General features: G+C 41.2%; 1 protein-coding gene across 1 annotated transcript in view; it reads left to right on the top strand.

Moving 5' to 3' along the window:
* The window catches only part of KIF27 (kinesin family member 27), a 455,459-nt gene that overhangs the window by 232,841 nt on the left and 208,295 nt on the right, over positions 1 to 14,323 (top strand). Inside the window, exon 10 of the mRNA XM_069229770.1 lies at positions 2,115 to 2,320. Coding sequence (XP_069085871.1) covers positions 2,115 to 2,320 — 206 coding nt within the window. The remainder of the gene's footprint in view (positions 1 to 2,114; positions 2,321 to 14,323) is intronic.

Raw genomic sequence — 14,323 nt, 5'->3', positions numbered from 1 at the left:
TAAAAATAAATACTAAAAAGAGTGCATTCAAATATGTATAGATTGACCTGTCATACTACAGCTACCAAAGTGCACTCATAGAAAATATATAGAATATGCTCTGCTGTTTTTACAGCCTGCTAAAAATGAGTGTTAAAATTAATTGGTCTGGCATTCTACGTTTACTAAATTGTATCCATAACAGATACATAAAGTAACTTCTACTGCTTTTACAGGTTTGTTCGTTTTGAATCTTTTAAATGTAATATCCATAAATGTTGTTAGTTTCCCAACAAAGGCATTTGATTGGGTCATAAAACAAGCTAAAGTTGCCTCCTTCACAGTGCGCAAAGGTAACTTCCTGAAGGAAGGAGGTAAGTACTTGACGCAAATATCACACAGCCTGGGAAAACGGCCGATAATATGTTTCAGTAATTCCTTGTAATAATTACAAAGTCTGCAATTAGGGGTACTCTGTGTGTTTGGATTTCGAGACACATTCAAACTCTTTTAAGTGAATATATAGCAAGCGGAATCTTAAAAATGTTTGTTTTGTTAATGCCTTTGGATTGGAATCAATGTACTTCTGGTTCGGCTGAAAATAGGTTTCAAAGGGGAGCTCTGAGTGTTTGCATTGTGAAGCTTTTAATAGATCTCTTAAATGAAAGGACTTCTGAGGTCTTTCACTAATTAATCTTTTAAGGATTGGTGCTGCTATTTGCATAGGATCCTGTATGAAAGGTAAAATGTGATCTTGGGGGAAGCAATTGATTTTGTCACAAGAGAGGCATGAGCTGGATACAGAGTTCCCTGTAAACTAATGGTATATCAGGCCTCTCAAGGAGTCTGCTTTTGCAGAAGCACACCTACTTTAGCAGGTGATTTTGTTTGGTCCAGTGGAACGCCCCGATTGATAGAAGACTTAATTCAAGTCTAACCACTGCATATGGAGTGGAGCTTCGTAGGTTGAGTAAAGAGTGAGTGTTTTGAAAAAGCATTGTACTTATTTTATTGGTATTTTTTCATTTAGTACTATTTAGTCACAGCTCACAAGTGGAATTAGTTTGGCTCTAAAAGCTATAATAGTTGGTGTAATAGCAAGTCATCCGTATACCTGTGCAATCTTTTCAAGGCTTTTGTGATGTCGCTAGCCTTTGTTTTTAGTAAGTTTCAATACTGTGTGGCAGTTAGGTGCTTATCCAGAAGAAAACCCAGGTAAACAAATGATTTACTGACTATTGTTTCTAACTTATGTAGAACCCTCCCAAACTAAATTATTTTGTTATGCTGGTGTTAGCAAATATACAATTCATGTGGTTATATTCATTGTGAGCTAGAGTTGTAATCCTATTGAAATCTGAGAGCAGATCACTAGGTTGTTTGCATATGCCAGACAGCTGACTGGACAGTTTCCCAACTTTGGTGGCAGGAATTCTGATTTTTGAATGTTTGGTGGTAGGAATTCTGATTTTTTAATTAAATTGCCCAAGTCAGAAATGCATAATGAAAAAAGGAGATGGAGCTAGTACACAACCCTGCTCTAGCCTACACATGCTGCTTGCTCGCCAGCTTCATTTACATCCAAAAGTTGGTGTGTAGGGCTTTTATTAGGAGTACCAAATTAGAGTTAATACCTAGTGCTGAGAGTTTTAACCATAAGTGGTTGTGATCTATTTTGTCAAATGCTGAAGAATAATATACAAAGCAAACATATAGTGTTGTTCTTATATTTAATGCTTTTTCAATGAGGAGAGTCAGTGTGACTGACCATGTTGTCTAAAGTTGCACATCCTGCTCTGAAGATTGTATTACAAATTGTCAGCAGATTGTAAGATGCTATCCAATTAGTTATGTGAAAGTAGGTGGTTGGCAAAATGTTTTCCTTCTGCTTCTAAAAGAGCTATCAGGCAGAAATTTGCAGGGTTATTTAGGCTTCCCTTTTTATGCATTGGTTGAATTATTGCTCCTTGCCAAGAAGCTGGTACTGCGTCTGACTGCAGAACATGATTGAACATGGGCTTCAATTTTCTTCTCCTCATAGGCGCCTGCCTAATGCTGTATAAATGTACTCAGACATCTATTTGATGTTGACTTCTATATGTTTTTCAATGTATAATGCATTTGGCTCTTTTAAGGTAATGATGCTCAGACTGTGAACCATCAGTATTCAATGAAAATATCACAGCTGGAACACGAAGCAGAACAAGCCAAAACAGAGCTGGCTGAAACACAAACACTTCTTCAAGAACTTGAGAGCAAGGAAATCAGAGATTCTGCTCAGAAAGGAAAGTTACAACGAGAGTTCCGGAAGAAGATGGATGCAGCAAAGCTAAAAGTGCAGGTGGTTAATTTCTTTGTTAAGATTAATGTATTTCAATCCTTTCACTGTCCACATTTTCTCGGTCTCTTATTTAGTACATCATTTTCTATACTGCAACTAAGCGTGCATGTTAAAAACCATTGCGCCTTCTATAGTGTGTACTCCGCTGTATAAGATAGCCTTCAAGCTGCCTCCTTTTGCCATCTTGCGTTTCATTTTTAAGCATTGGCCGAGAGCAGTGTTAGATGTCTTACATTACTAGTGTAATCGTGAAAATGAGTAATTACAATGATTAATTATACTATATGCAGAAAGGGGGTTTTCAGTCATTGCTGAGTAACATCATACTGTCTTTTACTCCCAAGTGACATCACAACAAAGGACATCACATAAAAATATTTTTTTTTATTTATTGGTGTTTTGCCATGATGGCACCACAAGAAGGGGTTATATATATGAGGGTGTAAAATGTGCAGTATAGCTTAGAAAATATCATCCTCGTAGACACAAGTATGACAAAACTAATATATTTATCCCAAATGTTAGTAACATTCTTCCCCAGATATTGTCTTTTAATGAGGGTAGTTGAAGGATAACTTTTTGTGCTCTGTCTGGAAGCTCTTGGATTTCTACAGAAATATACAGACAATAGTTACAATTCAGACAGGTAATGGATAGCACGTAAATTATTCCAAAATATACATAACTTTCCCTTCTGGTAGGAAGCTTCACTGATTCTCTATGTCACTCAAATCAAACAAGTAATTCCATCCACAGGGATCTTGATTTACTTTCCTGCGCTTTACTGATGAGGCCGTGTGATGAAAATGGCATGTATTATTACATCTATTGGCCAACTGTTCCTTTCCCATGAAAGTTGAGATAATATTTGATTTACATTGGTTACATCGCTTTGAAAGCCAGTGGGCATTATAACGAGTGAGGTGGTCTATAGAATGCCACACTCGTGGTGGCGGTCTGGACTGCCGCCAATGCGGTGGTCTGACCGCCACATTACAACCCTGGTGGTTGGACCGCTAGGATCTTGGATCCCGGCAGTCTGGCGTTAAAGGAGATCCTAATCCGCCAGGGCAGCGCTGCAAGCAGCATTGCCCTGGGGATTACAAACTCGTTCTCTGCCAATGGTTTCATGGTGGTAGCACTGCCATGAAAAGGCTGGCGGAGAACAGGTGCAGGGCCCACTCTGCCCAGCACCGTCTCAGTGTTCACTGTCTGCTCTGCAGACACTGAACATTCTGAGGGTGATGGTGCACCCGCTCGCTACAGCATTGCCGCCGGCTCGATTATGAGCCGGAGACAATGCTGTAGCCTGTTTCCCTTCTCGGCCAGCTGGCGGAAACGTAGGTTCTGCCCGCTGACCTAGCAGGAAACCCCTAATAGCTCCGGCGCAGGGGTCGCTGTGTAGACAGCGGCGACTCTGTCGGGAGTTTGGTGGACAGAGTTTTCCGTCCGCCAAACTCATAATGGGGCCCAATGTGTCTTAAAGCTAAAAAAAATACTCAATCACACCACTGTATTAGCGTGCAAAGTCAATTGTTAGCTTGCTTGCTTTTACTATGCATAGTTTTCTACATAAAACCAATGCCGTAACAAAAGATAACACCAAAGCTGACTCATTTCTGTCTCAAACATTCACACTCTTTGAATACTTAAACAAACATTTAGACAATCAGAAATGAGTTTTTATGGCTATGAGTACATACACTGCACATAACTTCACTGTCATCTCAAATAAGGAGACTGTCAGCCCAACTAGAATTCCAGAAACCTGTAAAACTGAAGTTCCCCCTCTGTCGTATTAATTTAATCTTACTGCCCACCACTGTATACAAAAGCAGATTTTGTCCCGAAAGAGCAGACAAAATATCTAATGTTTGATTATGCCGTACTGTTATACAAAGGGAAGTTTCAACGTAAACAATTTCAGGACCTACAGCTGTCCAATGAAATCATTATCAGTTACTAGAGCTGGCCTACCACCTGACACTTTTCTGTGACACAGTGACACACCTATGCCTAATCACAAATACAAGCCTGCATCATCAGACTGGAGCACCTCTCTGGCCCTTACACACAAGAACCACCACCTCCATTATAGGCTGCACCAAGAACCCACACTCTGTCAGCCATGCACTCAAGCCCTAGCATGCAGCAAATGGGCATGGTCCATATTAGTGATATAAAAGCACTTTGAAAATACTCAGCACAATATACAATGTGAACTTTCATATCAATCTGAGTTTATTTCTCAGGTATGACTGTAAAATAGGTCATTCCTTTAAAGTGGTGGGGTGGGGGTATAATATTGAGACTTCAGTTCCTGTGAAATCACTTCCACTGACATCAATCCTTGTGCTGTCACTGAACATTGATTATGCTAATTTGTCCCATCCCGCTTATTTTTAGGACATGTATCCTCAGTAACAGCAAGTTTATGGAGTAGTGCAGTGGTGCTGTGGTGACCGTTTTGATAGCTGTTTTCCCTTAACCTCAAGAGTGGTGAAACCACTGTCAGCAGTTTGTAGTTTTCAAGGGAAGGTTTTATGGTTGCCCATTAATTTTGGTAATGCAGTAAGTGCTTTCATATGACAATTCCTTGAATAAGGGGGCTAGTGAAACATGTGTGATAATCCATTTACTGCATGTTTATCACCAAGGGTCTAGCCCTTTTCCTTCAGGGGATCCTCATCAGTAGTCATAAGCAATATTCCCATTCATGCGGGGACACTCCGAAGCATATACCAAATATACAGGGAGTGCAGAATTATTAGGCAAGTTGTATTTTTGAGGATTAATTTTATTATTGAACAACAACCATGTTCTCAATGAACCCAAAAAACTCATTAATATCAAAGCTGAATATTTTTGGAAGTAGTTTTTAGTTTGTTTTTAGTTTTAGCTATGTTAGGGGGATATCTGTGTGTGCAGGTGACTATTACTGTGCATAATTATTAGGCAACTTAACAAAAAACAAATATATACCCATTTCAATTATTTATTTTTACCAGTGAAACCAATATAACATCTCAACATTCACAAATATACATTTCTGACATTCAAAAACAAAACAAAAACAAATCAGTGACCAATATAGCCACCTTTCTTTGCAAGGACACTCAAAAGCCTGCCATCCATGGATTCTGTCAGTGTTTTGATCTGTTCACCATCAACATTGCGTGCAGCAGCAACCACAGCCTCCCAGACACTGTTCAGAGAGGTGTACTGTTTTCCCTCCTTGTAAATCTCACATTTGATGATGGACCACAGGTTCTCAATGGGGTTCAGATCAGGTGAACAAGGAGGCCATGTCATTAGATTTCCTTCTTTTATACCCTTTCTTGCCAGCCACGTTGTGGAGTACTTGGACACGTGTGATGGAGCATTGTCCTGCATGAAAATCATGTTTTTCTTGAAGGATGCAGACTTCTTCCTGTACCACTGCTTGAAGAAGGTGTCTACCAGGAACTGGCAGTAGGACTGGGAGTTGAGCTTGACTCCATCCTCAACCCGAAAAGGCCCCACAAGCTCATCTTTGATGATACCAGCCCAAACCAGTACTCCACCTCCACCTTGCTGGCGTCTGAGTCGGACTGGAGCTCTCTGCCCTTTACCAATCCAGCCACGGGCCCATCCATCCGGCCCATCAAGACTCACTCTCATTTCATCAGTCCATAAAACCTTAGAAAATCAGTCTTGAGATATTTCTTGGCCCAGTCTTGACGTTTCAGCTTGTGTGTCTTGTTCAGTGGTGGTCGTCTTTCAGCCTTTCTTACCTTGGCCATGTCTCTGAGTATTGCACACCTTGTACTTTTGGGCACTCCAGTAATGTTGCAGCTCTGAAATATGGCCAAACTGGTGGCAAGTGGCATCGTGGCAGCTGCACGCTTGACTTTTCTCAGTTCATGGGCAGTTATTTTGCGCCTTGGTTTTTCCACACGCTTCTTGCGACCCTGTTGACTATTTTGAATGAAACGCTTGATTGTTCGATGATCACGCTTCAGAAGCTTTGCAATTTTAAGAGTGCTGCATCCCTCTGCAAGATATCTCACTATTTTTGACTTTTCTGAGCCTGTCAAGTCCTTCTTTTGACCCATTTTGCCAAAGGAAAGGAAGTTGCCTAATAATTATGCACACCTGATATAGGGTGTTGATGTCATTAGACCACACCCCTTCTCATTACAGAGATGCACATCACCTAATATGCTTAATTGGTAGTAGGCTTTCGAGCCTATACAGCTTGGAGTAAGACAACATGCATAAAGAGGATGATGTGGTCAAAATACTCATTTGCCTAATAATTCTGCACTCCCTGTATATTTAAACGTATATATACATGTAGAAACACATATCTATACATTTATGCAGCCTGTAGCAGAGGCTAAGAAAGCCTACTTACATTATGTTTTCCTTTAATAAACTCTTCTCAGACTCAAGCTTTTCGGTAAAAACAGAAGAGAGAGAGCACAGCGTGCAAAAATCACAGCCTTTATTAAAACAAAAATTGAGGACACATCCAAAGGGATTATTAGCCAATTGGCTGCATTTAAAGCAATAACCAGGACATACTTGCACTGTGCCTTTAAGACCTCCAGAGCTACCTGTATTCCATCATGCCCCAGAGGTGACTGTTAGATGACAGTTAGATCAGTACGTTTTACGGTGATATGAAGAACAGAACACAGGCATGTATGAGCTGCTGCATGCAGGATTCGTCCGGGGAGGAGAGTGGGTTGCTTATGACTTTGATGAGGATTTCCCTGGAAGAGAACTAGGATTACAGGTAAGTAACTTATCCTTCTCTTCCAGGCGATCCTCATCAATAGTCATAAGCACTGAATAGAATAGCAAGCCCATACCTCACTCCTGCGGACAAATCAAGGATGAACAGCAATATGTACTTCTATCAACGAAACTGATTTCTTAACGAGGCCTGTCTTAGTTTGGTATTTGTCTTAGTGTCCAAATCTAGACAGTAATGCCTTGTGAAAGAATGCATGGATCTCCAAGTGGCAGCTTTGCACATTTCGGAGATGGGAACATTCTTTAGTAGGGCTGTTGTTGCCGCTTTGCCTCTTATAGAATGGGCTTTGAGGTTGGCAGGCAATTGTTTGTTTGCTAACTGATAAGTGAACAGAACACAAGAAACTATCCATCTGGAAATGGTTTGTTCAGAGGAGGTGATGCCCATCCTCATAGGCCCATAGTTCACAAATAGTTGGTCAGACTGTCTAATGTCTTTAGTCTTGTCCAGGTAAAACTTTTGTACTCTCTTTAGATCTGAAGAATCTAATGCTCTTTTCGCTGGTGTGGCCTCGTTAGGAAAGAACGTAGGCAGTGACATTGTCTGGTTAATGTGGAATTCAGATACTACTTTGAGAAGGAAAATGGGGTGAATTGTCGTCACCACCCTGTTGGCATGGAACACTGTGTAAGGCTCTTTGGCACAGAGAGACTGAATTTCGCTAACTCTGCATGCCGAAACTAATAGCAATAGAAAAGCAATAGAAAAGCAGTCTTCCATGTACGATGCTGTAGGGAAACCTATAGATTAAAAAGGTGGACCCATGAGTTTTGATAGTACCACATTCAGTTCCCAAAGAGAGGGGGAATTAACAGAGGGAACCCCTTCTTTAAACCTTCTAGGAAATCTTTAACAGCAGACATTTGGAAGAATGAGCTTTGAGAAGGTGATTTTCTACAAGCAGTAATTGCTGCAAGATGTACATCAACAGAAGAAAACTGTAAACCTGATTTTGCTAGATGGAGGAGGTAGGATAAAATAACATCCTTCTAAATATTCTGAATACACCACATGTAAAATCTTTTCCATTTAAAGGCGATTCAGTGCTTATAGCTTTGATGAAGATCCCACTGGAAGAAAAATAGGACTCCACGTAAGTAACTTACCCTTCCTTTGGAGAGGTGATCCTAAGAGAGCTGGGTAACTTGCTGCAAAGATGTACGATTGCCCTGGGATTTACATAGCATAGGGACTGGTAGCCCCTTGTGAAGAATTCAGAGCCAGATACCAGTGCCCAAAGAGCAAAGCCATCAATTCTCCATTGTCCAAATGTTTCACACACTGGAACCTGGTGGCTTGCCTCCTAAACCCCTAATCAAGGATTAGGGAGATTTTGTCCTCAAGGAACAGGTTCCTCACTGGTTCACTGTAATGCTCAACTCTCCATAGTGGTCTGTAGTTTTTTAATTGTGGGGATTTGAAAGCTAAGTCAGTGACACATTTTCAATTAAAGGAGAACCCACTAATACACAAGCCCATGTGGTTTGTCACTAGGCCACAGAGCATGAATGAATGTCTTACTGAGTTGTCCTCTGTAGCAATTGACTCTCTCTTTTGTATGCGTAAAACCACATTTAGAGATGAAGGATAAATAGTGTTATACCTCTGACATGCACCACTGTCTCAGCTCCAGATACATGACAGGGTTTAAACCAATGCAGCAGGCACCACTCATAAAGTGAATACCAAAGTGTGGCCAATTATTAAGGTCTTGGTATTCAAGGTTCTAATTCTGCCTTGCCATTGTGAGCTGTCTAGTTTCTTTGTTTCAGCTTGATTGTAGAACAGAGACACAATAAATGGCCTTGCAGGTGCAAATCTGGAGACTACACAAGGTCTTTTTAACCAGCAAACAAGGAAACAATCTAAATCAAACACCAAACATCACGCATTCAAGATCATCACTGTCTAGGCAAGAAACAAGGTCCAGTCATATACATCAACATACTTGCTCTTGCTGCCCATCTACAGGCTATAACCATCTCTGTTGCCAAGAAGGTAAATGAAAACCACCTAGAGGCCTATTCCCAAACTGCATACAAAATGTGTCATTCACAAACCTCCATAAGGTGTTTAGAACTCCTCCTGTCCTATCCTTTATTGTGCTGAGATCCTCTCCACCAGAGTCTCCCCACACTTAAATATATGTTTTAAAAGTAAATTTAGAAGGGACAGAGGGGAGTAGCTGGGAAATGGGGCATACTTACAACATAAAGGGATGCGGAAGAGGTAGGATTAAGGGGGGCTAGGGAGGGAGGAACATCTACCCACCCACAAAAGACTAATTCCATTCATATTTACAAACTGCGCATGTAGTTACTACAGCTACAAAGGGACCCAAAAATAGTAGTTCATTACTCAAGCTGAGAGCTGGAGCAAGGTCGGCACCACACATGCCCAACCTCTGGTTCGGCAGTAACCTCATTGAAATCAATGAAGTTAGTGACTTAAAATAAAACCCCGTAGGAAGTAATGTGAGATTATATTAATTTAGCTAGTTAAAAATATAAATAAATATAATTTAATGTTAACAAGTTAAATTTAATTATGGATTATTTAATAACTTTTTTTTACATTTACAAATTAATATAACCCAATTTATTAAATATAATTAAATTACTACGAAATAATTCTATACAACACTAATAATTATGAGTGCTTAATAAAAATACATATTTTTTAACTTTAGGTGGCAATTTATTATTTAATTAACTTTGAAAAAATGTTAATGTAATTTAATATATTTAAAATAATTTAATTTTTAAGCATAAATGCAGCTAATAGTGCTGTATCATTTTGTCTCTAGTTCTCCAATTAAAATAAATATCTAGAAAAATTAGCACTAATGTTTTAATTAAAAAATATATATAACAAGCTTTTTCCTAGTTGAATAAACATCTTTATTTTTCCCTATACATTACCAAAGGGAGATTTCCAAAGTTGGGTTGGAGCTCATTGCATAGTAAAGTACGAGGAAAAGTAAAACTTTTTTTTTTAGCTTTGAATAGGTTTGTACATTTTTCATGATAAGTAGCTGTCCTTTTTTCTGTTTCTGCATATTTTTGATAATATGGGCTGTTTATGGATTCTGTGTGCATTCTAAAATGTGTGTAGAATATTTTTTTTATTGTGTTTTAGTTGTATTACTTTTAGAACTTCATGCGAACACAAATTAGCTATTAAAATGGCATCATAGTGGGGCCTAAGGAGACAAACTGGTATGGCAGAAATGTAGACCTAATATTGAACAACCCTTCTTCAGTAAGTAAGTTTTATCTTTCATGGATATACATGCTTGAATCATCCCCATCGTTGCAATGGGAGTCCGACAGTAGACATAGTAGTCAGTGCAATTCTGAACATGTAGAGAACAGCTTTAACATGACCCAACATTCACATAGGCTATTCACATCATTATAAGAGATCCAAAATGCAGCCACTCATGGCGAAGCACAGCATTCATCTCTCCTCATCCAAGCCACCATGGTGCAGATTTCTTCCGCATGTCATGTGTGAAAAGTGTGCCGTTCAGCTGTGTTCAGTCAGTCAGATAAATGACTGTTTCACTCAAAACTTGAAAAGAAGTGAGCAATTTATTAAGCTTACAATAAATCACACCATGTCTGAAGCTTCCAAGAAAGGCCTTTTTAGCTCATGTGGAACTTGTGGAAAAGAGAGGTTTCACTCTGAAGATTCACACAAAGAATGTATTTATTACCCACCTCCAGCACACAAGGCAAAAGGCTGTACAATTTGTTGAGGACGGAGAAGCCTGGCTGTTGTTATAGCTCCAGAAGTTAAAGGCTAATGGTGTCTACTCTTCTGAGAAAGAAGGAGAAAGCTCCCTTAAATCTCTTGAAAAATCTCACAAAAACACTCACTTTGAGTGCACTTTAAAGACAAGATCTTAAGGAGCACAACCTAAAAAACCTTTTAAGCCTTTAAAAGTCCACAAGAGAAGAGAAACCTTCCTCAAAAGTATGCATTCCAACTGGACTGATTCTGTCAGAAAAACATTACAGAACCGTTTCTGCATCCTCAAGTCCTAAAAATAAGAAGCTGGCTCCAGAGTCTTCAAAACACTTCATCTCTACCAGCAACAAAAATTCATCTGTATCACCGTCGACGACACCATAGTTGATGAAGAAGACACCAACAACATCAGCGAATCCAATATCTACATCACTTGTAACATCGTCAACTAGAACACTGCAAATGACAACACTGTCGACCAAGGCACTGAGGAAGATACTGTTCATGAAGTCGACGATAACACCATTGATGAAGGTACCACCATGACAACACTGTTGACAACTGCTACTGAGATCATGCCTTCAATTACATTTTCCAAGGCCATGGCAACCCCTGTCCTGACAATTGCTACACTGTCAACAATGAAAACTCCATCGACAAGTATGTACATAACCCAAGAGCACACAAAAAACATGATTTCTGACAAGGTTATTCCAATGACTTTGATGCCGGAATATACCTGTTCAAGTAAAATTTCACCCTACCCACCACAACACCTGTTTGACAAAGAAGAATCAGACAAGGAGGACCCTTTGGACCAACATTGACTCACACTCGGTTAAAAGTGAATTCCCAGGATCCAGAATAAGAGGGTAATGACATTGAAGACATGAAATTTCCATTGATCAAAAAGGTAGGTTGTCAACCTGGAGACTAGACACACATTCAGTCTTATATGCAAAATCAGCAAGGTGAAGATGATAAGGTGGTTGTATGGCAATATGGTTTGGATATTTCTGGACACACAATGCAAGCACCATAAGAAGAGATGGTGGTCAAAGGTTTACACCACATGCTGTCAGACTGCCATAGACACTTTGTTGAATCTCTTGATTCTCAATCCAAAAGACAGCTTTCAAAACGTACAACAGCAACAGGTTCCAGACCACAAATACGACCAACAACACTATGCAACACCAGTACATTTTTCACCTCCCAGCACTCCACTGACTCTATTGTCACACCATTCAGCTCTGGCATCACAGTCAATTACAGAAAGACAACAGATACAGATGATGACCAGGAAGGCAAACAGTTAGTGAATATCTCTCAGTATTCGTGCCCAGAATGGTTGACTACATTGCTTCCACTCTGGATGGCGTCACTCTCCTAGTGGTGGAACCTCCACAAGATGACATTTGTGACAATTTGATAAAAAGAGTGTTAAAAAGATTTGACCTAACCAGTGATGGCAAAAGAGAATGACTGTATCTTTTATGATTTTAAGTAACATGCCAGAAATAATGTGAAACCGATTGCTGTAATAGACCACATATGGACCTTCAAAAACGGATCCCACTGTTCTAGTCAAGCATACACTCACATTTAACATGAATCACTGCTAACAGTCTTGTAAATAGCACTCAGTGCCTGCTCATAATCACTATGGATGTCATTGCAGGAACTGGGCACTACAATCAAACAGAACTTTACTCATGTGAGACTATTAGGAACTGTACACTTCCAAATCCAAGATTTATTTTTCAGAGAGTGACAAAGGGGGTCATTCAGACCTTGGAGGACGGCGGAGGCCGTCCGCCAAGGTACCGCCGACAAATGACCGCACCGCGGTCAAAAGATCGCGGCGGCCATTCAAACATTTCCGCTGGGCCGGAGGGCGCTCTCCAAAAGAGCGCCCGCCGGCCCAGCGGAAATGCCCCTGCAACGTGGACGCCGGCTCAGAATTGAGCCGGCGTAGTTGCAGGGGTGCGACGGGTGCAGTTGCACCCGTCGCGTATTTCAGTGTCTGCAAAGCAGACACTGAAATACTTTGTGGGGCCCTCTTACGGGGGCCCCTCCGCACCCCCTACTGCCATCCTGGTCATGGCGGGTTTCCCGCCATGAACAGGATGGCGGTAGGGGGTGTCTGAATCCCCATGGCGGCGGAGCGCGCTCCGCCGCCATGGAGGATTCAATGGGGCGACCGCCGGTTTACCCTTTCCGCCGCGGTCAGAATGCCCTTGGGAGCACCGCCAGCCTGTTGGCGGTGCTCCCGTGGTCGGTGACCCTGGCGGTCACCGGCCGCCAGGGTCAGAATGACCCCCAAAGAGACCAACAACTGGCACTTCAAGAGAACAAATGAATAGAGTATTATCAAAACGTCAGATTTATTAGTGAACAAAAATGAAACTCTCAAAACTGTCCTGTAGTTTTGTGTTGACTTGAAAAAGGACTCTCAGTAGAACAAAAAAATACAGTAGCGGAGTGCAAAGGTGTGCAGTGTCCTTACATGCAACTCAGCATTGTTTAGACTGCAAACTTGAGGGATTTCATTTTTTAAAGGGAGCAGAAATCATTTCTTATGCAGTAAAAGCAAAAGGCTGTGCAGGGCAACGGGTGAAATACCACCACTTGGCTGTAGTGTCCATTTCATGCTCAAATGCCTCTGGCTCTCCTATGAACCCACAATACCTTATTCTCCCCCTACATCAATGTTGCTCCCATATGCCTTGCCTCAAGCTTCAGGTCTGAGCAGTGCGCAGCTAAGGCATGGCCTAGGAAGCAACGCTCTCTGGCTGTCCCACAGACATGGTTCTCACACTGTGGGCTCCCTGCTCCCCACCATGCGCCTCATACCCACACAAAGAAGGGTTGCTACATGTCGTCACAGAGTTCCTGCTGCCAGATGTCCCACCCAGGCACCATTCTTCAGTAGGTAATGGTGCCTTGCAGGTCACCTGAAGCAACGTTTTGACTTTGGGGGAAGTCAGAAAAGCTGATGTAAAGTTTCTGACCATACAAGTATCAGAAACCCTTCAGGGGTCCCATGACAAGCATGGGTTACTAGGCTCCAACCAAGTTCAAAACTCTTCCCCTGGCTGCCAACAGCCATTAATGAGTAGCACTTAGGAGAGGACAAAAGGGCAGTCCTTGTCTCAAGTATATCCTTTATACCAAACTGCTGATTCCTCAGCCCACTATCAGCATTGATGGCAGTGCTCCAAGAGAGATAATCCACAACACCTCCAGAAAAACATCACTGCTGCATTTCGAAAGCAGCCCTGTCTCCATCCTGCCACACATCAGTGCCTCGGCGTTTGGGGATGTTCTCCTCAGACCAGGAATGCTAACAATGCACTTCTTTGTCTCGGGAGGCTAAGTAACAAACTCCATCATGTGCTATGCTGTAACAGGGGCATACAAAAATGGATCCCAATGGTCTAGTCAAG

The sequence above is a fragment of the Pleurodeles waltl genome, chromosome 1_1 (genome assembly GCF_031143425.1).
Source record: "Pleurodeles waltl isolate 20211129_DDA chromosome 1_1, aPleWal1.hap1.20221129, whole genome shotgun sequence".
Taxonomy (NCBI): Eukaryota; Metazoa; Chordata; class Amphibia; order Caudata; family Salamandridae; genus Pleurodeles; species Pleurodeles waltl.
The sequence above is the reverse complement of the archived record's forward strand: the minus strand, read 5'-3'. Positions and strand labels throughout refer to the sequence as shown.